Genomic DNA, 26,789 nt, shown 5'->3' on the forward strand with positions numbered 1-26,789 from the left:
AAGTTCCCGCGATTTGCATTAGAAAGCTCCCGCCCGTAAAAAGTTTAGCGGCGACGCGGAAAAGTGCGGCCGCAGCCACCGCTGCTCACACCCCCGCAGAGCACCGCGGCGCTAAACAAATTAAAACACATCCGACTTATTGCCGCGAATGAGATTTAATACGGAAAGTTTCCCCGCAATGGAATAAAGGTTGAAATCGTTAAAAGCTCCACAAAATTGGTATTTACTCCGGGTATTTTCTGCGCCACTCTTGCTTTAGACTTTGGACGTTAGCGCGAATTATTGACTTCACCACACCGCGATGTAAATCTGTAAACACGTTATTTCCGACAAAGGCAGTATTGCTTTTTTACAGTTTCGTATAATCTTTTACAGCGTATAGGTAATATGAAAAACGTTTTATTTTTATATAAACCAGTGATGTAGCGAACGCCTAGAAACATACATTACTTTTTATTGATGACAACATTTGCCTTCGCTTCCAGGTAAAACGTAATAGGATTTTTCACTCTTGCTTCAACGTGTATTATATAGGAGTATGTTTTTGGAAATTGCCTTCTGCTTTCTGTAACATAACTTCCCGTACACGACACTTCCTTCGTGTGGTGGAAAGTCTGAGCGGCACGGTCTGGAGCTGCTGTGAGAGATCTCTCCATTTTCGGACTACTGTATGTAATGTTAATTTTTATTCAAATTAACCCACAATTTGCCCTACCAAATTGTACTGCAATTTACCCGCGCCACGTTGGTAACAAAACTCGGCAGCTAACTACTCCAAACTAATATTACAAATATTGTACCAAAATAAATTCTCTTTCTAAAACTAAAACCGTGCGATAGTTACGCTGGTTATCCAATAGATCGGATAACGGTAAATATGTACCTATTAACATCGCGTAATTTACCAGTTAGTTGTTTCTGGCAAGATACCGACAACAAGATATAGCAAGCGTATTAATTATTTCTCTTTAAGTAGATCAGCGCTGCACCTTACCTTTTCTTTTTACGATGAAGGTGTTGTTCTAGCTCTAAAATAGGAAGTATTTTCTTGTTTTACCTGTCAACATTCCGCTCACCTCTACATAATCACGAACAAACAGCGATCTCTCGCACATTCCGATTTCATATTCGACAAACGGACAATGAATAATGACACTGACTTGTTTGTGCAAAGGGGTACATCCGCACACTCATATAATTATTTATTTATTGGATGATTTTTATAGCGCCGCTTTTGCGAAATATCACCTCAGGGGCGTGGTGCTTGATTACTTGAGTCATTCAATTGAATTATATATGTACATCTGGGATTAACTGATGCACTCCATATTTGCTGTTCTCTGAATTATAACAATGCATTCACCGCATCATCATTCGCTGTTATTGTTGAATACATTTGAATACAATTACATTCCGACTAACACAATCTGTTTGCTTTATTTCAGGAGAGGAGCCATCTGAACAATTCTTGGGAAATGCCACAGCCAAGGATTTCTTCAAACTTCTCGATAAGGACAACTTCTCAATACTCGTTGGCGCCAGGTAAATATATAACTCAGATTACAACTACTGACAAGGTGGCAACTAAATATACAATGTGGAGGCTTAGACCGGGAAGACCGAAGTTTCGAATAGTCATAAAGCTATCTTCAGGGTCTCGCTGTCATTAAATCATCTTAACTATCATCTCTCCGAACATCCCATGTAACATGCTCGTGAAAATATAAAAAAATCTACCATAAAGTAAAATGGAAAATAACATTGTTCTAAACAGTTATTTTTGTATACCTATGTATAATAATGCCAACCACAAAGTTTTTGCTTGCTACGAAAAAATAATTTTATTAAAAAAAAAAAGTATTTACCTGAATCGCGAATTTTTAATCTAATGGAGATCGCATTTTTACCTTATTTCAGAAACACACTCGCCTAAAAATATATATAATTTCTCCAAACCCGACTTCGACTGATATTTGAATTTGAAATTATTATACATGTAACTTATTTTACTTTTCGAAATTTAAAATGATCTTTCTAAGCTTCATAATTAATCAATAATAATCTTTTTGTGAAAGTGACATTTCGAATATTTCTAATTTATTTTTTTAATTAAATGATGATTTTTCTTATTTGTACATCGCTCACCGTCGATATCCCTGTTATAGAAGTTTCTCTATTTTCCAGTAATAAGAACATTGGAGGGGCTCCACCACTACGATATAAGGAAACTGATTGTTTACCTTCTTCATCGTACACGTCAAGATTACATTTAATTATTTTTAACGATTCTAGTGTCCCTGCATATGGCGTTTGTTAGTACATACACATATTTACATTCAATAACAAACTTAAAGTTTAAGTAATAGGACCATTAATTTTTATTTAGTTTTTACTTCGAACGAAAAAGCCATAATAAAAAAAATATTCTTTTAACGCTGTCCTTTCTTCATAGGTCCATAGTGATGAAAATATAACATGGTTTCATCTTATAAAAGTCGGATATCTTTGTTTAATTTGCATCTCCAATGTTCGTTTGAGTCCGTCTATGGCGAATGCGATGGTTCTCCATTCCAGACAAATAATATTCGCAGTCAAAGGCTACCAGCTACCACACTTCGCGACGCCTCTTTGTAATGAACTCTCCGTATAATCCGCTGCTGACGGATTTGCATCTATTTTAAAATGTCGTTATGCGGTCAGGCCCACCCTGATCGTAATATACACTGTACACAATGTACATGGTACTACTGCAAAAGGCTTTGTAAAACTTTTTAAATTGTTCACGTAACTACACCTTAAACATTATTATTTTTTACAAGTATTATTGAGTTATAAAATTTAACATTTAATATCTAGTTTACATCTATTCTAAAACTACTATAAAATATTCTATTACCTACTTACTAGTATTTAGACTTCACTACATTGAGACATATCCCACAGGGAGTTCATTGAACATTTTGAAACCTTTATGATAAATATTGTTTTGTGTTGCCAATAAATTGGTCTTAGAAAGCCTAAAATCGTTGCAGTTTCTCGCAGGATAGCCATGGACTGTAATATTAACACTTTTTAACATATAATGCTTGTATATAAATACTTTTTAGCTTTATATAAATACTAGGGTATTAGAGACCAAACGTTGTCACAAACTTAGAGTATTGAGTTGGCGTTTTTTTTATTTTTATATTAACTCCACACAGGAGGCCCTGAAGAAAATAATTTCCCTCAGGGCCTATGTTATCTTTGGGGGTGCTGTGTGGAGGGTCTTTTTGTGGAGAGGAAGGAGTGAACATGGGTCTTGAAGAGTCCCATGTTGTAGGAGGGAGGAAACACAGAGGCCGGCAGTTCGTTCCACAGCCGAGCTGTTGAACTTAAGAACGAATCGTAGAAGCGACCCGTTCTCATGTGACAAATGTCAACTGTGTACAAATGTTGGGCGCGCGTTTGGCGTGTATCCCGACTACGCACCGGTGCCGAAGGGATCAATTGTCGTTGCATTGTTTTTATCCTAGTATATCTGCTACTGCACAATATAGACATCATACCTCTTTATTTCCATTATTTTAACGTTTTATTGCTATAAAAATTACAGTTGTTTAGTTCGTGGGATGCTACAGTGGTGTTGTAGACCAATTTCCTTGTTTTAGGCTCTAATTTTCCCCTTATCGTACTTAAGAAGTTCACTTTTTATGCAATTTTTTAGTTACCATTTCAAAATGAGTGTTAAGTTTTAATTTTATTACCAAATATAATTATATTTATTAGGGATTACCTAAATATAATAATACACGTAATTGAGTTTTTAATTTTATTTTTTTAATGTGAAACCGCATAAGAGTCCCAATTGCCCCCAACCGTCTGAAGCAATTGAGGCTTTAGAATCCCCTACTGGGATATGTTGGTAAGTCAATGGAGTGGGAAGTAAATGGGGAAGAGGAAGGTGGGGATGTACCTGACTATTCAGATCTGGTTACCAAACACGGCCAAAGCCATTTCAAGCGACGTTTCAATTCTGAATTGTGGTCTTACACCAGGGCAAAACAGAGAATTTCTTCCACTCTGGAACGTGCCCCAAATATACTATGTGTTATTTTAATGAGTAATTTGTGAAATAACACAAATAAATAAAATTACGCAAGCCGGGATTTGAACCCGCCTCCTCCAGCTTGCTAGTCGAGAGCGTTACCTCTCGACCACGGAGGCCGTCACAATGATTATTATTATAAAGTTCTATTAGTTTAATATTGCTATAGTTGTAGTTGTGTTTACCTACAAATTCCAGAGAGAAAACGCTTGGGCAAATATCGTGATTTTTAGTGGAATACACAAATTTTCTTATTTGTAGCGAATTTATTTTGGTAGGCTGTTTTTTTCATTAAATCAACATTTAATATGTTAAGTAAGACCCTAGTTCAAAAATAATTACTATCAACATGTCTCGTATTTTATTTGTTACGAATTATTTTTCGTCATCATTATGTCTACATGTACCTAATCAACATATTTTTCGTCATCAATATGTCTACATAGGTTCCATGATAACTCAACACAGTGACAATTCAACACACTTTTAAAAAGTGATATAAATTCATTAGAAACTTTATATAACTTTTTAAAGATGTGATGAATTATCATTGTGATGATTTATCCGGTTACCGTCTACATATACCTATCAAACATATTTTTTAATAAGTTTAATTTTTTTCCGAACCGTAGATAGATCCACATAACATTTTGTGATTTTTACAACTGATTTATAAGTCGTACTGATCTATTGTAGAACATATCGTCAAAATATTACATGATGAAGAATTATCAAGACATGGAATAATTCTTATTTTGCCGAGAGTATTTTTTATGCCCGTCAATAAATTCACTCATGTAGATTAGTCTCGCTTGTAATATATACGTCATGTAAGTTTGTATGTACCAAGTTGAAGAGATTTCTCACATGCAGACGCCTGCTACGCGGGAATAAATTTATTTTTATTAAAAAAAAGAGATATTCTGGTGAATTCTGGAAAAGTGAAATGCAATATTTCTGCCGTAAAACTCGAGTTTCTTGAAAAATTTATGAGACTTTGTTCTCTGTGTTCCGCGTTCTTTGTCTTCCTGTTAAACAATATTCTGTACGGAAACGGTGTTGATAAAGTCAGTATTCTCTATGCCCGGAACTTTGCATTCTCATTTCTTATATCTGGCTGGTTTTTGTCGGGTCAAAACAAAATGTTGACATTTCAAATATTATCTTGTACCTATGTTCGGAAATGGAATTCATTTTTCGCGAGCAGAATGATAATGTTAACAGAGAAACCGCCGTGTTGTTAATGTACAAAACCCGAACATATAAAGTCCTATGCTCCGCCCGATGTATTATCAGCGCGCTAGGTAATATACAAAACCCGAACATATAACCTCTAACTTTTTTTTCTTCTTCTTCAATGGCGCTACAGCCCATTTCGAGCCTTGGCCTCCTTTAACATGAGCCTCCACCGCCCTCTGTCCTCGGCCGTCGTCTTCCAATCTGCAACATGGAGTAGTCCTCTGGCATCTTTCCTGACATCGTCCTCCCATCTCAGCCTAGGTCTGCCCGCCTTTCGTTTACCTCCCGGGTGTCCTGTTAGAACCTTCTTTGGTACACGTGTGCTTGGCATTCGGTGCACATGTCCGGCCCATCTTAGTCTTTGGAGCCGTAAATGAGTAGAGAGTCTGGGAGCTTGGTAGATGTCATATAGCTCCTTATTGTGGCGGATTCTCCATGCCTCTCCCTCTCGCACCGCTCCTAAGATTCTTCGAAGTACCTTTCTTTCGAAGGTGTCCAGCCGTTCCGCAGACTTTGCTGTCAGTGTTCCCGCCTCACATCCATAGGCCAAGACCGTTCTAATAATTGTTTTATACAGGGTTATTTTGGTTTTCCTATGGACGTTTCGGGATTTGAACACTGGCAGCAATGCGAAGTAAGTTTTGTTAGCGGCTGTGATGCGCTTTCTTACTTCTACTGGGTCTTCGTTGTCCTGCGTTATGATGGAGCCCAGGTAGGCAAACTCTTCGACCACTTCAAAGTTATAGGAGTTTTTAAAATTAACTTTATCTTTTATTCTGCGGTGTGGGGTTCTGGTTTGCATCATGATTTTAGTTTTGTTCTCATTGATTTGCAAGCCCACCTCTCTTGCTGCAGTCTCCAAAGGGTCAAACACCTCTCTTACAGCCTGTAAGGATCTTCCAACAATGTTAAGGTCGTCTGCATATCCAACTATTTGATTGCTTTTGTAGCAAATGTTTGAGTCGGTAGCAATCATTGTCTTCCTCACGACGTGCTCCAGAACTATATTGAAAAGAGTGGGAGCTAAGCCATCACCTTGTTTCAGCCCCTGGGAGACGTTAAAATCCTCCGTTGTTTCACCTCCTATCCTTACTCGACATCGTGATCCAACCATCGTTGCTTTTACAAGCTTGACTATTTTGGGCGGTATACCAAAATTTAGGAGTATTTCATATATCTTCTCCCTATCTATACTGTCATATGCCTGTTTGAAGTCAACAAATAGTTGATATATATCTATATCGAATTCCCAGCATTTTGTCAGGATTTGTCGAGTAGTAAAGAGTTGATCAGTGGTGGATCTCCCCCTCCTAAAACCTGCCTGATACTCTCCCAGCAAGTTCTCTGAATGACGTTCTAGTCTTTCTTTCAAAATTGTTGTGAAGATTTTATACGCTGTACAAAGTAGCGATATTCCTCTGTGATTTTCACATTTCAATTTGTCTCCCTTTTTATGTATGGGGCATATTATACTAGTTTGCCACTCTTCTGGTACTCTTTCGGCGGTCCATATTTTAACAATAAGATTGTGTAGCAGGTTTTTCAGATGTTCGTTTCCATATTTATAGAGCTCTGCCGGGATATTGTCTCCTCCCGGTGTTTTATTGTTTTTCAATTTATTTAGGGCAGCCCTTACTTCTGCCACCGATGGCGCTCTAGTCGTTTCATCATTATTTAGCTCATCCGGAATGTGAGTTGGTTCGACTGTCAGGTTGTTATTGGGATTCAAGAGCTGTTGGAAGTATTCTTTCCACCTAGTCTTAATCTTTTCCTTATCTCCTATTATGTCTCCATTACTATCTCTGCACAGGGATGTGTTGGGTTTGAAGCCCTTTTTAAATACATTGACGCCTTTATATGCCTCACGTGGATTGTTATTAACAAAATCATTTTCCATTTTCAACAATATGTTGTTAAAATATAGTCTCTTCTTTCTTTTAATCAAATGGTTAGCATCTCTTCGTGCTTGTTCGTAGGCTTGTCTTTTTGATCTTGTTCCTCTTTCTATACATAATTTTCTTAGCTCATTTTTCTTGCAGACGCTCTGTATGCACTCCTCATCGAACCAGGGATTTCTAACCTGCCTAGGTCTATTTCCAATGCCTGATTCTGCCGCTGTCAGCAGTGCATCTCTCAGACTGGTCCAATCCTCTTCTAAATCGTTTGAGGAGAGCTGATCACTCAGTTGGTTTGGTAGGTTTGTTGACAGTGAGTCGTGGTATCTATCCAATCCTTCTGGTGTTTTAAGAGCATCGATGTTTAGCTTTGGGATACTTGGCTGATTTCCTCTTCTATCTCTTGCTATTCTGCATCTATAGCTGGCTACTACCAAATAGTGATCCGAATCACAGTTAGCTCCTCTGTAACTTCTTACATTTGTGATACTGGTCGCCCCTCTTCTTTCAATTAGGATATGGTCTATTTGATTATGGTATCTGCCGCCAGGTGATGTCCATGTCCATTTATGTATATTCTTCCTTGGGAACTGTGTTGAAGCTATTATCATGTTTCGTGATTCTGCAAAGTCAATCACCCTTGATCCGTTGTTATTGCTTTCCATATGAAGACTGTTTTTTCCTGTAACCTGTTGGTGTGCCGGATCCTGACCGATTTTAGCATTAAGGTCTCCAATAACCATTTTAATATCATTGGATGGTATGGTGTCATATGTCTGCTCCAGTTTGTTATAAAATGTATCCTTAGTTGCTTCATCTTTGTCTTCTGTCTCAGCGTGAACATTTATGATGGAAATATTAAAGAATTTGGTTTTTATGCGGAGTATGCATATTCTTTCGTTTAAAGCCTTAAAACCAATTACTTGATTCTTTAATCTTTGATTAACGATGAAGGCTACTCCGAACTCATGGTGTTTTTCATTGCCACTGTGCATTATTGTATGCGTTCTAGTATCAAATGTATCAGTGCCTATCCATCTAGTTTCCTGCACTGCTAGTATATCTATGTTGTACTTTTCCATTTCTCCAAGTACTTCTCCGAGGGCCCCACTTCTATACATCGTTCTTACATTCCATGTTGCCATTCTCAAGTCCATATTTCGATTGCCAAGTTGTCTGCCGGGTGTTTTCGCTGTCCGAGGCTTAGTTTCCGGTTTCGTAATAATGTTGTTTTTACAGGGAGTGGTTATTAGCCACTCGCCCAACCTCTTACTGGAGGCGAGGGTTTTTCTGTAGGGGTTTTCCTTCCCTTAGCTGGGGTGTTCTGGTTTTATGGCGCCAGAGTTTCGCCATTCGCCCCCTCTCTGTCGGCTATGACCTCGATGGTGGGATGGTCGTCCCACACCGGTGATCACATTGCCCAGGGATCGCGGGGCCATGATGACCGCTCGTGGACGCCAGAGAGTTGGACTTGTTGGTAGTGCTGCTGATGCAGCTATGTCATTTGTAGCATTTCTTGAGGCGCGCATCATCCAGCTTGATGTGTCCCGCCACGACCTACCAACCCTTCGAACCCGAACATATAACCTCTAACTTTTTTTTACCTGTAGATAATATAATAGTTGAATCTGTTTGTATATGATATATTTTTATTTCTTTTATATTTTTTTATAACTGTTGAAAATGATGTGACCTTAATGGGGTACCCTGTTCTAAGGTCACATTGTACATGGTCATTTGCTTGAGTTATCAATTTGGTCAAGTTCATTTTTATGTTATCCCAAGACACCACCTCCATTAACTTCCGGGTCATGTACTCTCCTGGCACTTACCTTCTCGCCCTTCCACTCCACATGCACAAACCATCCCAGACAAAGCGATTTGCCCAAAGGACCGAAACACACGAAAGTCATATTCCAACGAACCGCGCCGATACGGTTGTGTACCCCTGCTTTAGATGCCTAAATATTTGTTATATATACAAATCATCTGAAACAAAAACGTAAATACTGAACTAAGTAGGTATAGCTTGTCCGTTTATACTTGGTTATGGTTGAAAAGGTCCCATAAATTCCCGAACAAATGACACTTGACATTGGACTTCCCTTAACACCCTGTATATGTAAAGGTTTGCCTGGGACAGGAAATCCACTCGATGAATAAATGAATAATCAATAAGTATAATGGACGAATATAGTAAATAATTATTGTTGTTTTAGTTTGTTATGATAATTCCTCCATGGTTACGACAGACTTTTGATTTTTTTTGTTTTGTGCTATTTCAGGATTATTGTAAATTCATACATTATATTGATTCGGGTTCATATAGTAAATAATTAAAAATAGTTGTAAATCGCTATTTATTTTTAAAAGTTTATTTAGCAACCCGCTGTATAGATTCTTAGCATTAAAAGTTCTGTGAAATATAATACGTTTACGTAAACGTATATATTGTGGAGGTACCATCATTTGGTGAGATGAAGGTTGTAACTTTCATTGATGTGATCCTGTCAGCTCAACTAACGAGATAATGTTAATAAGACTAGTCTTGGATTAGCCTGAACTCCCGACATTCCGCGACAAATGATCCTCGCGAGAGGCGAGTGCGCCTGCATTAAACTTGGCAGCAATTTTTGTTTGTCAGCAATCCAAGATTCCACTCCACTCTCTAGTCTAGGACTTTGAATGTTAAGTCCCGAATGTTGCTCGAGATTCTTGCCAAATGGTGGTGCATCATCATCACTCCAAACTCAAAACAAAATCGGAGTAGGTTACGAGGATGAATGTTCATTAAGACTGACTTGTTTGCGAAATAGGACAAGTGCTATTGAGAAATGCGCGTTTAAATTCTTCGTAGCGTTATTCGAAAGCGGGCAAGCTTTAAAGATGCAAAATTCAGAATGACGTGGGTACAAAACTAAAGAATTTTCAGGATATATGTATTATTAAGCTGAACAAAAGGCTATGCCTTATTTAGGTTTAGTATATATTTTTTTTAAATTTATTATTTAATAAATGTTTACATGTTACATTTTTTAACTACCATACTAGGCTAATGCCCGTGTTGTGGTAGTTATACATGAAATAATAATAAAAATAACATAAGAGAACTAAAAATACTATTTTATAGAAACATAAGTATGCAAGTATGAATCATAGATGAAATAATATAAAAGAACTAAAAAATACTATTTTATAGAAAAATAAGTATGCAAGTATGAATCATACATGAAAGAATAATAAAAAGAACTAAAAAATACTATTTTATAGAAACATAAGTATGCAAGTATGAATCATACATGAAATAAAACTAAAAACAAAGATATTAAAATTAATAGTGAACTGAAAAATAAAGAAAAAGTATATGTATATTTAAAAAGATACAAATAAAAATTTAAAATATTAAACATTAATTTTTTTTTTTTTTTTTTATATATTCAATAATATTGTTATTGGGTTTATAAAAACAGTTTATTGTTTATTTTTAAAAAATTAATAACAATAAATAAAAATTAAACATTAAGATTAAAATATAAACATAATTAATATAGATCGTTTAATGCATATAATTGTTTGTGTGCATGTTTATTTATCTTAGGTATTATCTATAAAACAACATGTTTATGTATTGAATCCGAGATACTATTGTCTCAGTAGTTCGGTTCTACGGACCATTCGGCTATAAATTTTAGTAGCATATTATGAATGACTGGGGTGTATGAGTGTAGCTTTTCATAAAAATAACCAAGTAACTCATTTTATTGTTGAACGAAAGGAAATAGCCGAATCTTTCGGACCAACAAGTGCGCCACGAGGCGGGTGGCACATTACATATTACCTTTTCAACGTTATCTAACATAGCATTTTATTGTTGAACGAAAGGAAATAGCCGAATCTTTCGGACCAACAAGTGCGCCACGAGGCGGGTGGCACATTACATATTACCTTTTCAACGTTATCTAACATAGCATTTTATTGTTGAACGAAAGGAAATAGCCGAATCTTTCGGACCAACAAGTGCGCCACGAGGCGGGTGGCACATTACATATTACCTTTTCAACGTTATCTAACATAGCATTTTATTGTTGAACGAAAGGAAATAGCCGAATCTTTCGGACCAACAAGTGCGCCACGAGGCGGGTGGCACATTACATATTACCTTTTCAACGTTATCTAACATAGCATTTTATTGTTGAACGAAAGGAAATAGCCGAATCTTTCGGACCAACAAGTGCGCCACGAGGCGGGTGGCACATTACATATTACCTTTTCAACGTTATCTAACATAGCATTTTATTGTTGAACGAAAGGAAATAGCCGAATCTTTCGGACCAACAAGTGCGCCACGAGGCGGGTGGCACATTACACATTACCTTTTCAACGTTAGCTAACACAGCATTTTGGAGTGCAGAAAAAGCTCACTGGTGTGTTATTGTTAGCTTTAAATCAAAACAAAACCTTTTTAGTTTTCAGCACACGTGAAATGAAATTCAGCATGTGAACGCAGTTGTTATTTTCAGTGTTTTCTCTAGCTTTGGTGCAGTAAATCTAATCTCCCGGCGGGGCTGAGTGCACTCATCTGGCCCTTGGCCCTTTACACTTTAACTCTATCAAATTGTTTACATTCTCTTTTTATTGTCCCTTTGTTTCTCCTCCCCCTGCTGCATTATTCCTATGGGTACTGTACTAGAAATACTATAGAAGTAGGAAGAGGCTGCTAACTGACTTGGTCACAAAGAACAATGATTTGCTTGTTTTATTCCAGTAAGGATTCACGCTCTTGGCCGTTGTTAACGTAAACGAGTACGTGAGCAGGGTGTAATGAATACATTTTATAATAATTTATGTCTCTAGTTATAAGCATGTGAGAACACTGATAACGAACGTGAAGGGCCTTTTGTTAGTTTAGTTAGAAATCTAATGAAATTAGGAGCCGTGAATAATTATGTCACTTTGTACAATAAGCGTGTGAAAATTTTGAAATTTATAATACTATGTATTTTAAAATTTGTTTCGTTTGTTTCAGGAATATGATATACAACCTCAGCCTGTATGACTTGACTGAGAACATTCATCAGGTTTGTACTTAGTTATTTATGCTTAGCAATCTAATGTTTTATTACACAACTGGAAGCCCGCAATTCCGTCACCTTTGTTCGGAATTCTTTGAGTGTACGGTTTTGGTTTTTTGATGGGCTCCACTCGACGTGCAATGCGAATGTAAAATATACCAACCGTTTTTTTAATAAAATCATCATTTTTCCAATTCTATTTAATTACGCCAGCCGTAATAAATTAGTGTAAACTTCATTGATCAATCTGTCTTGCTCAGTGTGTTGCTATGAATACAATATCACATTACGCAAAAATGTTTATTTTTTTTTTGTTTTACATAAAACCATTTCGATACAAATGTCTTCTGAATGCGACCGGGTTATTTGGAATCGCATTTCGTATTCTCTAGATTCGGTATGTAAATGTACATTGCAAATAGATGTTACTGGGGCTTATTTGTTTATCAAAATGTAATCGTGGCATCTTGACACGAAAGACTCGCGTGTAATTTACGGGCAGCGGAACCGAGGTAAAGTCCGCTTCCCTTTTGGTGAACGGATTTCCTTCTAACTGAGCTCTATGTAGATAAATCAAAGGCTGAATTATTCGCATAAAATCGAGTTACGTTAGTGAGATGTCTGGCACGTGCCCACGTGTAGAAGGATTCTACACTGATCTGAGCTTTGGCTGTAAGCTTGTTGGCAATACTTCCGTTCTCCATAGCATCCGACCAGCCAGACAGCAGTCAGCAGCAAGCTAGCCGGGTGGCCGGTCTCAGCTCGGCGCTAGGTCCCGAGTCCCGAGTCCCGAGTCCGGGGAGTCAGGACATTAGTGCTCCGCTCATGAATATGTAACCAGGCAATTCATCAAATCCCCGCTTCGTGTGATCATATTTACGCCAGTACAACACATTTCTTCTCTTTTATACTATTTATATGGTAAAATCGGAGAATACGATAGGAGGTCAATTTGATGAAACTTGCTGAATCCTCTGCACTATTTGACGCGAGTTGTCGATACATAATCAATCACCCTAATCCGGTGGTTTTCAAAGGAGGGGGTCGCGGAGAGACCTGAGAGAGAATGATGTTTAAGTTATGTATAGGCATTGAAATTCTATGACCGCTTCCTTGAATATGGTTAATAACCATATTATTATCGAATTACAATCGTCATTATTAAAAAAATTGTGGAATCGGCGATATATTTCCTAATTAGCTACTTACATGATAGAACCATATTTAATAAATCAATAAACATTTTAGTGTGTTCAGAATTACGTTTGATCTCTTCACATTGTTTTATTTATTCACGCAAGCGGCTGATTTATTTAATTTAAAAAAAAGAGGAAACGACTAATCTGTTCATCGCTTTGTACTTTTTTTCTATAGTGGACTCGATTATTTAATAAAATTATCTTCCAAGCTTTATAACGAATAGCTTAATCGAGACGTGCATTTTGAAATGCATTCTAGTAAGTTGGTAATCGAATTATTGATACAAATGCATTCGAATAAATTAGCACAATTAGTAGTTTTTTAGAAATGCTTCTGACTTTCACCCTTCAAGGGTGTTCTAGGGCTAGGCCACCATTTCAAATTATGGAGAGAGGGAAGGTGAATTTATGTACTCATTTTGTTTAAATTGACAAATTTCTAAATTACGTGGAAGATTAGAGTCGGATTCAGAATTAGAAGAGATGAGATAAGGCTTGATAGAAAAGAGGATATTTGTTTAGAGAGGGGCAACCAAAAAATACGCGATCCTAAAGTTCCAATTTCTAGATTACAGAATGTGCAATCTGAGGCATCAATCACGTGAATTTCAAAAAGGTTGGAAGGAACCATTGACGTAAATACAGAAGAATCGGAACAATGTCCAATTCTCACTGTTTAAACCGCGGTTTGATGGGATATTCCTTTATATCGAGGCATAGCAGGCTCCCTTGGACGATTAGTAGTTGAAGTATATTAATTATCGAATTGTGTTTCAAATAATTATTGATATTTGGAAAACGATACGGCCAACATGTTTTTATTAAAATGCAATCCTCTAATTTGTGAGACACGGACAATGTGATGGTTAATTGGAAGCATTATTTGATATTTAAAATGTACCACTCTCTTAGCTGGCCACTAAAACTACACCAATAATAATTTATTCCTTTAATTTATCATGTATTCTTTCCACAATCTTGTTGACTTTCTTGAAAACTTTCTCCGTCTAATTTTAACAAGGGATCTGCAATATCTCAATTCTCCCTATATACTGCCTACTGCCTTCTGGGATGTTATTTTCTTATTAGCATTCTAAGAATGTTGAAGACACTCCGCTTTTATTGGGCAACTTATCCACCCGTTAAAAGCTTTTTACTTTCATAATACAATCTTTCTTCTTACGCAATTACTGTATGATTAATTTTACTTCATAATACCTGGGCTTGTAAAACACGTAGGTACTGGAATTAGTACAGGTACATTTCAGAGTATCGCGTGCGGGAAATAATAAGGAGAAAAGCGGAAAGCTATCTCGGGGGACGATTCAAATAGTATTCATACAAACGATTCGGTATCTTGAAATATATTCAATTCATTAATATGATACTGGGAGGCAATTTATAACTTTCCATTCTTTATTTCAATCAGTGCTGTACTATTATTTATAACTAAAATAAACATTTTGTATTTCTGTCCGTGGCATATCTAGTGATCTGCGGATTTTTGACTTTAAGTCGGGAGGTTGCGAATTTAATTTTTTTTACTATTTCAGTTTGCATTTTTTCTTAATTTTTTAGTCTCTCATTTCTTTGGTAGTCGGTTTCAATCGTGGAATAAAGAAGAACGCAAGAAAAACTGTTTGGACGTGTTTCGTGAAAATTTCCAATACAAAATTGCGTTTCACCAATACGAAATTCAAATGGGATGGATATCTATGATGTCAAGCGAATGTAAAGGAGACAGAGCGCGTGCTAAATGATGTAGAACCAAAACCAAAGGTACCAAGTCAATAGCGATTTGTTTCCATTCAAATTTGTATGGAAGGCACTCCTAGTTGTCTTATTTATTCTATGGTTTCAATTCTGTAATGTCTGATTGAGTTCCAATTATTGTTAATATAAGTATTGTTCCAAGTATTGTTAATAATATATTTTATTTAATGAATTGTTTTAATCGTAGTACTCTAGTAAATATTTATTTGCTCACTCTTCACTTGTCAGAAAAATATCATTAATCTCCATATTCTATGACTAATGACAATAATGTGTTAAAAAAATCTATTTGCATGAGAGGCTTGAAATCCGATATCAATTTTCGTAGGCGTTTTGAGCCAATTTACTGTATTATATATTCTACCCGTGTCTCGTTACAAGCACCTAATAAAAATATTCTTGATATTGTTATGATTCGGCTGAAGATGCAAAAGAACTCGTCGAACACACACGTCAAATCATCGACTACAACATAACATTACTGTATAAATACTACGAGTACTTGGATCTACCTCGATACATAAATTATACAAAGCATCGTAAATCATCTTTAATATTATTTCCTTAACATAACGAATTACTAGAAGATACCTGCGATCATTGTATGGAATCAAATACCTACCTACACTTTATCCACTGAATAAAGATCCTGTGTCCGTATCCCACGTGGAGGAAAATAGCGCATTTTAAGACCGGGATTCCCAGTTCAGTCGAGCTCGCTAATGTCATCTCAGTGAGGCCGAGAGTAGTGAGTACTGTGACCAGAGAATGGCGGCCAAAGGAAACATAAGTCAGATGGTTGTGAAGTCGTCTGAAGGAGTTATATTTAAACGCCCATTCAGACTTCAGTCTGCTCAGAGATCGTAAACTACATAAGTAATATCTCAAATTATTCCAAAGTCGTGTGATCGCCGTAACGTATTACCACCTATCTGTGAATTTAGTACTTATCTACTTAATGCTCCAGAAGATTTACGTAAATCAGAGTAGGTTTTCGAGTGATATAGAATTTTTAGACAGTCGATAGTATAAAGCGATTGATTATACAGCATACAGCGACTAGGTACATAATGTTAGTTTTACTTATGTATTATAAGGTCAAAAGAAGATTTCCTCTATACAAGCATTTGACACTCATTATTGTGAAGATAACTTATTTAGAAAGGCCACAACGGAATGGAGATTTTTACAACCGCTTTCTACGGCTATCGCTGAATGTCGCGTTGCCATAACAACGCCACTAAGAGCTAAATTTAGTTTACTCTGCGCCTTGAAATTCTCAGTTTTGTCGCGTTTTTCATTGCCATAATAAGTAGTTAACACCTCAATAGAAGGAATCAAATTTCGCGATAATAATTATGTAACTTGATTATGATGGCCGCCGTTGCTTTTTTATTTCATTTCGCCAATGGTCAACGATGATAGCGATGGATAAGATAGAAGATGAAAGTGTGTAACTTGGTAACGGTAACAGTACAACACTTGCACACTTACAGCCGTCGGTTGTGTAGATTTCCGCAACAAGAGCCAATGGAGGTTGATCAACTCAATGTGTATCTACTTATACACACGACTCAAATACGACTTGCAGCTTCATGGCAGACACAACGAAATGAAACTGTGAACCACGCATTTCTTACTTCCGAATCTAAAATAAATTTTACATGTCTTTGAGGAGGTAGGTAGTTTTTTTGTTGATTTTTTTCTACCGCGGAACGCGGCTGCTAGCATTTTTATAATTCAAGATTCTATTTTTTAATGAATATCGTTCCATCTATAAGTCATTCTGAAACTGAAATATATCCTTTCAATAAACACGTAATAAATGTTCGGCAGAACAATTAGTTTGTGAGCACGTGGACGTTAAATCCGCGCACGCTCCGTCTCCAATTAACACGGAGATTAATAATTATTGTGAGCATTTCAGTTCGCGGGGCGTTCTCTCCTGGTCACGACTTTTCTAGATATGGAAAAGCATGAGCGCATTTGTTTCAAAATAACAATAGTCATTTTAGTAAGTTGTGAAGATTTAACAGAATACACTAATTCTGATCCATATTCTCGACTATGATGGTACTTACCTATCTACCTAGGCGTTGCTAACAAGGAACTCCAGTTACTTATACCAGCATATTTATTTTTGTTAGTTTTAGTAGTTAAAATAATTTTTGTTTTTCAATGCCCGTGAAGCATTCCCAATAAGCTTACCTTTTGCACCAACTGAGTTTACTCAGTACTAAACGGAGACCGACTAATGTTAATATAGTCGTTTATAATAGTCATAATTTAGTATTTCCCTTTGTATTACAGTGAGATATATGATTTAAGCAGTGTTCGAAAGAGATAACACCGCGCTTTGTATTTGCATCTAGAAGCATACCCTACACTTTTATTGTAAAATTTTACAAATAAGCAAAAGATTTATCGTGTTTTTGTTCGCAATTTTTTCTTAAATATTTTTTGTATGAAACGAAAAAAAAGTGAAGTGACAATATCCTTTACAATTCTTCTGTGTAATTAAATATGTTTTTGTAGTTTCGTATAAAGTGGTATTTCTACAGTTTACTGAGAAAAAAGATCTTAGATTTTTTAAAATTATTTGTTTCTAAGAAAAAACCATCGAAATCGAAATAAAGCGACAAAATAATCTTAAAAACTTAATCTAAAACAATTTTTTTTATATTTTTATAAGATAAGATGATGATAAGACTATTTCAATTTTTCATACAACAAACAGACAAAAGAGTCTTCAAGAACAGCGAATCTATTAGATTCACAAATTTCTGTTAAAAAAACATAAAAATTTTCAAACAATGCTAGAATTTATAACCCGCGAAGACTGGCAGCGTGATGCTTGAAACAGTTGATTCAGTGATACCAACCAAACTGAGCGTTTTGAAAGGATTGTGTTTTAAGCCTGTGACAGACCACGTTATATTTTCATGATGCGTATAGCGTAATATGTCGCCTGCCTAATTATTTTTTGAAATAACGATTTATTAACTCTACTTAATAATCATTATAAATATAATAAAACTTGTAAATTCAGAATCGGCATTTGTTGTATATATATATATTTTTAAGCCATAATATTTTTCTCTGGAGTTCCGTAATATATATATATATACTTCGCGAAGATAAAATTTAATGGTAAGTTTTGCAGACGTGTTACTTTGTCCTTTCTTAGAATTTGAAATGAATATAGGTTCGTTCAAATTGTTTCGTTTCCACATTGTATGATCTTGGATGGTGGCCAATATGTATTTTCTTCGCCGAGTGATCCTTAAGTTATGTGTAAGTATATTTGCATACAAACATACCCGAGAAGAATGATAATTTCATGGGAAAACACTCTTCGTATACAAAGTCAAGAACTTGATAATAATAATAAAAGATAACACAGAATAAATTAGTGCCGGCCTCATACCGTTCCGTACCGGTAACGCGAGATCTCGAATGCAGTAAAGATCTGTACATAAAAATGCAAAAGTCAATAAGTTTAAGAATTTATTTAATCGCAGTGAGTGCCAGTATAAAAGCTGCCCGTGGTCGCGCAGGGCGCGTGGCGTTTCATAAAACTTTGATAAAAAACGTTTTAAAACGTGACAACATGTTATCGCATCAAAATAAAGTGGCCTTTTTATGACCCCTCGTGAGGCACAGCCACAACATTCGGCAAAGTTTGGCCATTAGCCGGTATCGGAAAGTGGTACTGGTGCCAACGTCACATTATGCAACGGTGTACCGCAGGGACGACACTTTTGACTTGCAACAATAACAACCAATGCATAAATTAAGCGAAACGTTTGATGTAACGAGAATCAGAAGCAGCAGCAGTAGCAGCAGCAGTAGCAGGCTGGCGGAGGTGGCTCGTTGCCAAATCGCTCAGTACTTGAGCTTTACACATTTATTTCCGAGCCATTTGCCAGCGCGCCCTCGTTGAATGCCATTAGCCGTCTAGTGCGAGTTGCGACTGTGGAGAGGTGGACGAACCTGTCTGCTCATTTCCAATACGTATGTTTAAAAAACTAATGGAATATTTGTACCAAATTCCGATTCATTCAATCAACGAGTACATTTAATTGCTCCCTCGTACTAAGGATGGGTTGTTTCGCAGAAATTGAATAAATCGTCGAAGTTAAAATTCAAGTTCTGTGAAATTTCTGTTATTATTTCATCATCTGCCGTTTGCTTCACAGTACATTTTTTTACATTAACCCCACACAGGAGGCCCTGAGGAAAATAATTTCCTTCAGTGCCTATGTCTTCTTTGGGGATGCTGTGTGGAGATTCTTTTTTAAGATAAGGAAGTAGGGGAAGTTCTGGGAAGGTAAAATGTATGAGGTTTGTGCAGGGTTCTAGTGATCACTGTGCAGTCGGTTCATTACTGAATGTATGGTCGAGAGACCAGTTGGAGAGCCAAACCAGCCGCTCCCGATCTGGCACGCCACGCAGGTGGTGGGTAGGCGCATCCTGAACACACCTCACCCCGGGCACTTTGTAAATTTGATGAATTGTGCAAATTCTGTACAACAATTGGTCCTAACTGTTCTGTGAGAGTTAATATTTATTTATTACCTCTATCCACAGACATAGGAATTAATAGACGAGAAGATAATGGCGAGGGGTAAAATCAACTGTTGAAGAACGAAGGGCGTAAGGCTGACTGTGATTCGTCAATAAATCAATCTGACAGTAAATAGGCATCTCGCATTATAATATCACCATTTACTTCTTAAAAGTAAAATCTGCTTTTGAATGAATAGACATTTTTACATGGGAGCGCAAATTACTCGCCACGTTATGAACAAATTTGCGAAGTCCAAATTCGGCAAAAAAATTCGGTCGTATTTTCAGAGTCGAATATTTCGTTTAAGTATTTAGTTAAGACACTTTTATAAATGTTCATAATTTACTTCCCAGCAACCAATTAGCTTTGTGTTTCGCGTCCAGACGTTTCTCGATGTGATAGTATAATATGTTTCTAAAACTGATCTATATTATACGATGTGAATATGCTTAAAATAAAGTAAAATAATGCTTATATATGGAATGTAATACGACAATTGGGTTTATTCTCTTTTTCACATCTATTTTTACAAGTTTTCATAGTACAAGTCAACATTTTGCCGTGTTATTTCGTAAAATGAACCGATGATGCCTCGACCATAGTTCGCACAAGAATGATGACGTCACGTTTTCAAATTTCACTTGAGGCCATACGCCAGCACAGCCGGTTCCAATGGAACCGGTATGGGGAGTGGGGATAATACGCTTTTAATCACTTAGGGCAGGTCTACTAATATTCATATGTCTATGCCTCTATCCTATTTTCATCAGATATTATGTTCGTATCTTCCATGCAAATCGACACTAAATTCGACATACAAATCTATGCAAAGTATTCATTATAAGTGTGTTTCTGTGTATATATAATTAAGCCAGTTTAGGCAGCTTTCGGGAGGTTTCCAGTAGGGGCCTTTGTCCTAAAAAGTCCTCGAACTGTATTTATATATGAAATTAAATTTGGTTGTAGCTCAGATGCATTACTGCAAATCTGTTCCTGATGTTGTTACGGGTTATTGACTTCAGAGTGAAGGGTCTATCCTCTAACTCTATCCAATATCAGGCTAACCTGCACCCATGTATGAGTGGGTATCTTTGTTGGATTTTACAGCCCAGTATTTTAGAATAGCAAACTGATTTTGTGGCGAGCTTTTGTCTGCCGCCGCGCCGATGTATTTTTGCACAATGAGCCACACAACTCATACCGTGTAGGTAGGTATATTTATTGCACATAGCGCCGCCTGCTTTTATCAACGAGGGTATTTTGCAGGCGCCTTTACTCCGAAATATACAAAGCTATTCTATCTATTGTACGTCGCTATTCAGGAACACCTAGGCCTAGTTACTAGTTAATACGGTTACTAGACACACCTAGTAAGGTATGTAGTCTACATAAATCTATTTAACTCAGAGGTCCCTAAACTTTTTTGTCCCGTTGATCACGTTCCGTTTTTTTATGTTTTGGGTAGACCCCTGCTTTCTTAATATTGATTTTTCAGACCAAAATTACCCTTGACTTCAGGATGGGTACAAACCCAGGTTTTTGAGGTAGGTATTCTCAATTGCTCAGTGTTGGATTCCCCACAATATTTTCCAATCCACTAATTCCTCATACAATATTTTCAAATCCATGTGTGGCTAGGGAATTTCGAAATAATTAATTTCCAAAATATTTCCGTGTGACATAATTTCCGCCAGAAAACTTGAATGTTTCGAGATTTTCACTAAAATGTTTGAGATTTCCCCAGAATTTGACCTCTTCGTCAACTTTTCAGAATGTCCCTAAATGTCTTAGATCACTGTTGTGCTTTGAAAACTATACTATACTAACTAAACTATTCCACATGAAACCAAAAAAAAGTGACATTCCCAAAAATGTGCCCTAAAATTGGCTTAAATGGGGTCCATTCTCGTGGACCCCCATTTATATCTCAAGCACCCCCCAATTTTTTTTTCATTGACATGGAGCCTTTGCAGGTCGAAATCTACTCCTGGGGGTCGATATTCGATATAGACTACTTTGGGAATGACTGATCTAACTTTATTAATTAAGGGGGATATTAAATGTCTGTAATTCTGTTTTGTACCACGGTTCACACAGAACTATTAGTATGTTGTTAAATTGAACAGGAATATTGTGTAACTTAACACGAGAGACGTATTCTAATTATTTAGCGGGGATAAACTTTGTATCTACTTGCAAATTAGTTAGTAGCTCATTAGTAGAGCAAAGCCTCATCTTCACTCCTGAGTTCAATTCCTAGATGCGACTGAATGTTTTTCTGTTTCATATTTTTTCGTTTGGGAGAGTTGTTAATATTACCTTCAATGATTTAACATTACATTGAATTTGAAGTTTTACTCCAGTAAGTTATTCCACTATAAAATATTGGTTGTAATAATCATTAGTGAGGGGTGTATAGCTTATAGCTACGGTTTGATGACTATTTATAACGTGTCCCTAGTCTTCATACCTTACACTTCACAATGCTTCTTCTTTAAATACAGCAAAGGTATCACAACATCCGTCAATCATGAATATGTCGCTGACATTGAGTAGCTGGCTGCGGCCATCGTGTTCCTCTAGCCCGTCAGTTCAAGTTCCATTCGTGGGCCGTCAGTTGTTCAGATAGATATGATTTATCTCGAATCTGACCAAGATACCTATTCGTATTTTTATCACAATTGCTGCAATGCATCAATAAAATCATCAATATCATGTTTGAAATTCTTACAATTTTAAACGACCTTAAAATGTTAATGGTTCAAATTTTTGTATGTCCAAACATCAATGGAAATTCGGGTTCCAATTCCAATACAAGAATACAAAACATTCGCATCCACATTATACCTATTATTTCTTCTCCTAGTGCCCTTTTGAGGTTTTGCTATCATCAGACCAATTATAATTTCGAAGATTCACCCTGCCTAGCTGCAGCCCGTAACTAATTGCAACTGCATTCACGTGGGTTGCCAAGCGACGTTTTCTTCTTCAACGTATTCCGACCATATTTTCCTGGGTTATCAGTTGAACAAGCTTCCCCTCTTGATGAAATAACGATTATAATAAAGAAAATAAGTGCAATTTAAAAAGCGGTTTCATTCAAATCAAAATTATTTTACACTTTTAGTTTGGCGGTCATCTTGAATGTTGATAGAACTATAACCTATAATTAATAATAAAATAGGTTTAGTTTGGTTCCAGATGTAATCGTGTTGTTGTTTATTTTTCCAGCGGATCGAGTGGCACTCGACGCGCGCGCACCGCGAGCTGTGTGCGCTGAAGGGCAAGTCGCCCGAGGTGGACTGCCAGAACTACCTGCGCATCGCGGCGCGCGCACTGGACGGCAAGACGCTGGTGTGCGGCACCAACGCCTACAAGCCGCTGTGCCGCCACTACCATCCTCGCCCCGACGGCCGCCTGCACAAGAACGAGGAGTTCGAGGGCACGGGCCTCTGCCCCTACGACCCCGAACACAACTCTACCGCTATCTACACGAGTAAGTTAACAGAAATTATTTTTATTTTAATGATAAGGTTAATCAATATAGTAACAATCATATAAATAAGTCGACGGTGCATGGCAAAGCCACAGTTTGATAATGGGTGCCTAAGGCCGCTACAGTAGATTTTTAAGAAAACACATGGGAGGAGATCGAACAATACATTTGACTTGGGAAGGACATAACATAATTTCAATGAATTCCTTTTACTGATTTATTTTCCCTTTTCTCTAGATGGCCAACTGTACACAGCGACAGTAGCCGACTTCTCGGGCACGGACCCACTGATTTACCGCGGCCTCCAGCGAACAGAGCGCTCCGACCTGCGTCAGCTCAACAACCCCAGCTTCGTCAGCTCCGTCAGCCAGGGAGATTACGTCTTCTTCTTCTACAGGGAAACAGCTGTGGAGTACATGAACTGCGGAAAGGTACCTATCATTCACTTACCCAATTTACTTTATGTTTACTAAGAAGATCTAATTATTCAAACCCCATCATATTTGACATTGTCATCAAATCCCCGCCAACTAAATATTTTCAACTTCTGAGTCTGGCACAGACATATGAATATTTCATATGTCTATGGAGTCTGGTCAATTTAAGAATACCTACTTGGCACACTAGGCATAAGGACCTATTTCAATGTCACCATTCACAAACAGATTATGTAGCAAACTCGCTAATTACTTGCATGCATAGTTTATCTAATGAATATACCGATGATATTGACATTTTTAATGTAACTAATTCGATGTTTAAAACATACTTAAACCATTTTTTTATGTCAAGATATTATTTCGGATAATTTCAGTTTATAATTATTCTTTTGTTCTAACCAATTGCAAACCAACGTAATGTAAAATATTATTTTTTGATTACATTATATTACGTCGGTTTACAATTGGTTAAAAAAAAACGAATAATTATATACTGAAATTATCAGAAATAATATCTTGACATAAAAAAATGGTTTAAGTATGAATAATTTTTTCAACCATTGTTTATAAACCCTTATGTACAATATTTTCAACATTTCAATGTACCCAATGTAAAAGTCTCATAGGCGTATAAAAAGAGTAAATAAATAAACATCTGATGGCATTTGGTAAAAAATTTATTGGGTTGTTCAAACAACTGTAACTCATGACGGTCATCAAAATTTTACTTTTTACTCTTTCATGGTTTTTTTTTATTTAGAATAAATTGTTAATCTTTATGTATTATTTTGTTTATTTCAGGCGATGTATTCAAGAGTGGCGAGAGTGTGTTTGAATGATAAAGGAGGACCCCATCAGTTTGGTGATCGTTGGACATCTTTCCTTAAAGCAAGGCTGAACTGTTCTATTCAGGGGGAATATCCCTTTTACTTTGATGAAATTCGTAAGTCCAGCCTTTAACTCTTCTTATTAAAGATCCACTATGACTTTATTTTCAAAAACAGTCGGAAGTAAGTTTAGTAATGTGACTTTGGCTTAACTTAATTATTCTTTATATTTTCAGAATCAACTACGGACATAGTGTCAGGAGTATACGGAAGCAGTGAGGCCCAGAGTGAAATAATCTACGGTGTCCTCACCACACCTGTCAATTCTATTGGTGGATCGGCAGTGTGCGCTTTTGCCATGAGGGATATCATCTCGGCCTTCAACGGTGACTTCAAGTCCCAGGAAACCATCAACGCTAACTGGCTGCCAGTGGAAGAAGATAAAGTAATATTCTCACCATGTCTTAATTATACACTCCTAATATGAATCATGTTTGAATATGTACTCTAGGACTGAAGTTTGTTTAGTGTTTCATTTTTGGTTTCTATTTCCTGCCTTTTTCTCATTATTTCACTTTGTAGATTCCTGTACCTCGTCCAGGAGATTGTGTGAAGGACAGTAGAACCCTTCCAGACCAGGCTGTCAACTTCATCAAGACTCACTCTCTCATGGAGCAAGCGGTTCCTGCTTTCCTCTCCAAACCTATACTTGTCCGAGTCAGTTTGCAGTAAGTACTATTTAATTAGCTTTTTGACATTTACTTGTATTTTACATCAAACAATTATTATTTGATAACAATATAAGGGTAAATCTATAGTAGGTTCTTTCTTTTATTTACAGATATCGATTCACGACGATTGCGGTGCATCCCCAAGTTTTGGCAATGAATGGTGCAAAATATGATGTCCTTTATGTTGGCACAGGTACTTAAATCAAAATAATATCAATATATCATTACTTTTTAACTGTATGTTAGCTATTATTATAACTACTTTATTAAGGTCACATGAGAAAAACTTATAGATTTTAATTGTTCTTTTAGATGATGGCCGTGTTATAAAAATCTTAAATGGTGCCTCGGCTCTTGGGGACTTTGACAGCAGTGCTGATGAAGACACCCGGGCTCCCGTGGAGACAGTCATTGTTTCTGAAACCCAAGTGCTGCCAGACGGAGTTCCAGTTAAACAAATACACGTGGCTCTGGCCACTGACAAACTTATTGTCATCTCCAGTGAGATCATTCGAAGCATGCCGCTGTACCATTGCAACAACATCTCATCATGCAGGTTGGTCTTCTTATAAACTTTTAGTAATTTAGTGATTTGAAAAGAGGAATTTCAAATGTTTATTTTTCTCCAGAACCCTAGTTAACCTTTACATACCTGATGGTAAAAATCACATATAACCAGGGGGTCACTAGGGTCCCCCATATACCGCAGAGTTATGGTGTCTTCTAATTCTCTTTTTGTCCTTTTCAGTAACACTCGGATATTAGTTACTATTTTTTATACTTACCGTTTAAACTGGACACTGTCATATTTGCCCAGCAGTCAATCAATCATTAAGTAGTGCAAAACGATAAAATCGAGCGTAACTCAAATACATATATATTATTGTAGTCCTTTCCAGCAAATTATGCTTTTTTGTCGAAGATTTAAAAAAAGTGATGGTTATCAATAATGACCTTGTTTGTAAGGGAATCGACGTTTTTTTAAGATTAATCACTATTGTTATCTTATTGAATCAAATTGTATAAATGCATCCATGACCGCACCTGATAAACAAATTACCGGTGTTTAAAAACCTCCATTAAATATAATACACCTAGTCATTTTATCTTTCATTCAAGCTATAAATAAAGACTTTTTTTACTAATTTTCTGCGAATGATAACGAAATATAGTGAATTCTCACAACGATTGTAAATATTATTTTTCATTATGATTGGATAATAAATAAATGCCCAGAATCCTAGCATTTTCCCCACAACAAAACCAAAGTCTTGAAAACCTTAGAAATTCCCCGCCATTTGGGCAATATGTATTCCACAAAGTGGCAACCCCGACGTGAAGTGGTTTTAATTAATCAGCAGATTAGTCGTACCAACCAAAATTTGTTTCAATGACACGGTATTTAAATGATGATTTATACATTCTATGTATTATAATATTCAACAGAACTTATAAATTCA

General features: G+C 36.6%; 1 protein-coding gene across 3 annotated transcripts in view; it reads left to right on the top strand.

The window, feature by feature from the left end:
- Sema1b (Semaphorin 1b) overlaps positions 1 to 26,789 on the top strand; it is a 262,804-nt gene that overhangs the window by 231,201 nt on the left and 4,814 nt on the right. For all 3 annotated transcript variants that reach the window (XM_089647332.1, XM_089647350.1, XM_089647341.1), the window contains 9 exons: positions 1,446 to 1,542; positions 12,248 to 12,299; positions 23,067 to 23,331; positions 23,569 to 23,762; positions 24,573 to 24,714; positions 24,835 to 25,043; positions 25,181 to 25,326; positions 25,440 to 25,522; positions 25,642 to 25,885. In XM_089647332.1, coding sequence (XP_089503458.1) covers positions 1,446 to 1,542; positions 12,248 to 12,299; positions 23,067 to 23,331; positions 23,569 to 23,762; positions 24,573 to 24,714; positions 24,835 to 25,043; positions 25,181 to 25,326; positions 25,440 to 25,522; positions 25,642 to 25,885 — 1,432 coding nt within the window. The remainder of the gene's footprint in view (positions 1 to 1,445; positions 1,543 to 12,247; positions 12,300 to 23,066; positions 23,332 to 23,568; positions 23,763 to 24,572; positions 24,715 to 24,834; positions 25,044 to 25,180; positions 25,327 to 25,439; positions 25,523 to 25,641; positions 25,886 to 26,789) is intronic.

Source organism: Hesperophylax consimilis, chromosome 3 (assembly GCF_061612785.1).
Source record: "Hesperophylax consimilis isolate HC1 chromosome 3, BYU_Hcon_1.0, whole genome shotgun sequence".
In the NCBI taxonomy this organism is placed as follows: domain Eukaryota; kingdom Metazoa; phylum Arthropoda; class Insecta; order Trichoptera; family Limnephilidae; genus Hesperophylax; species Hesperophylax consimilis.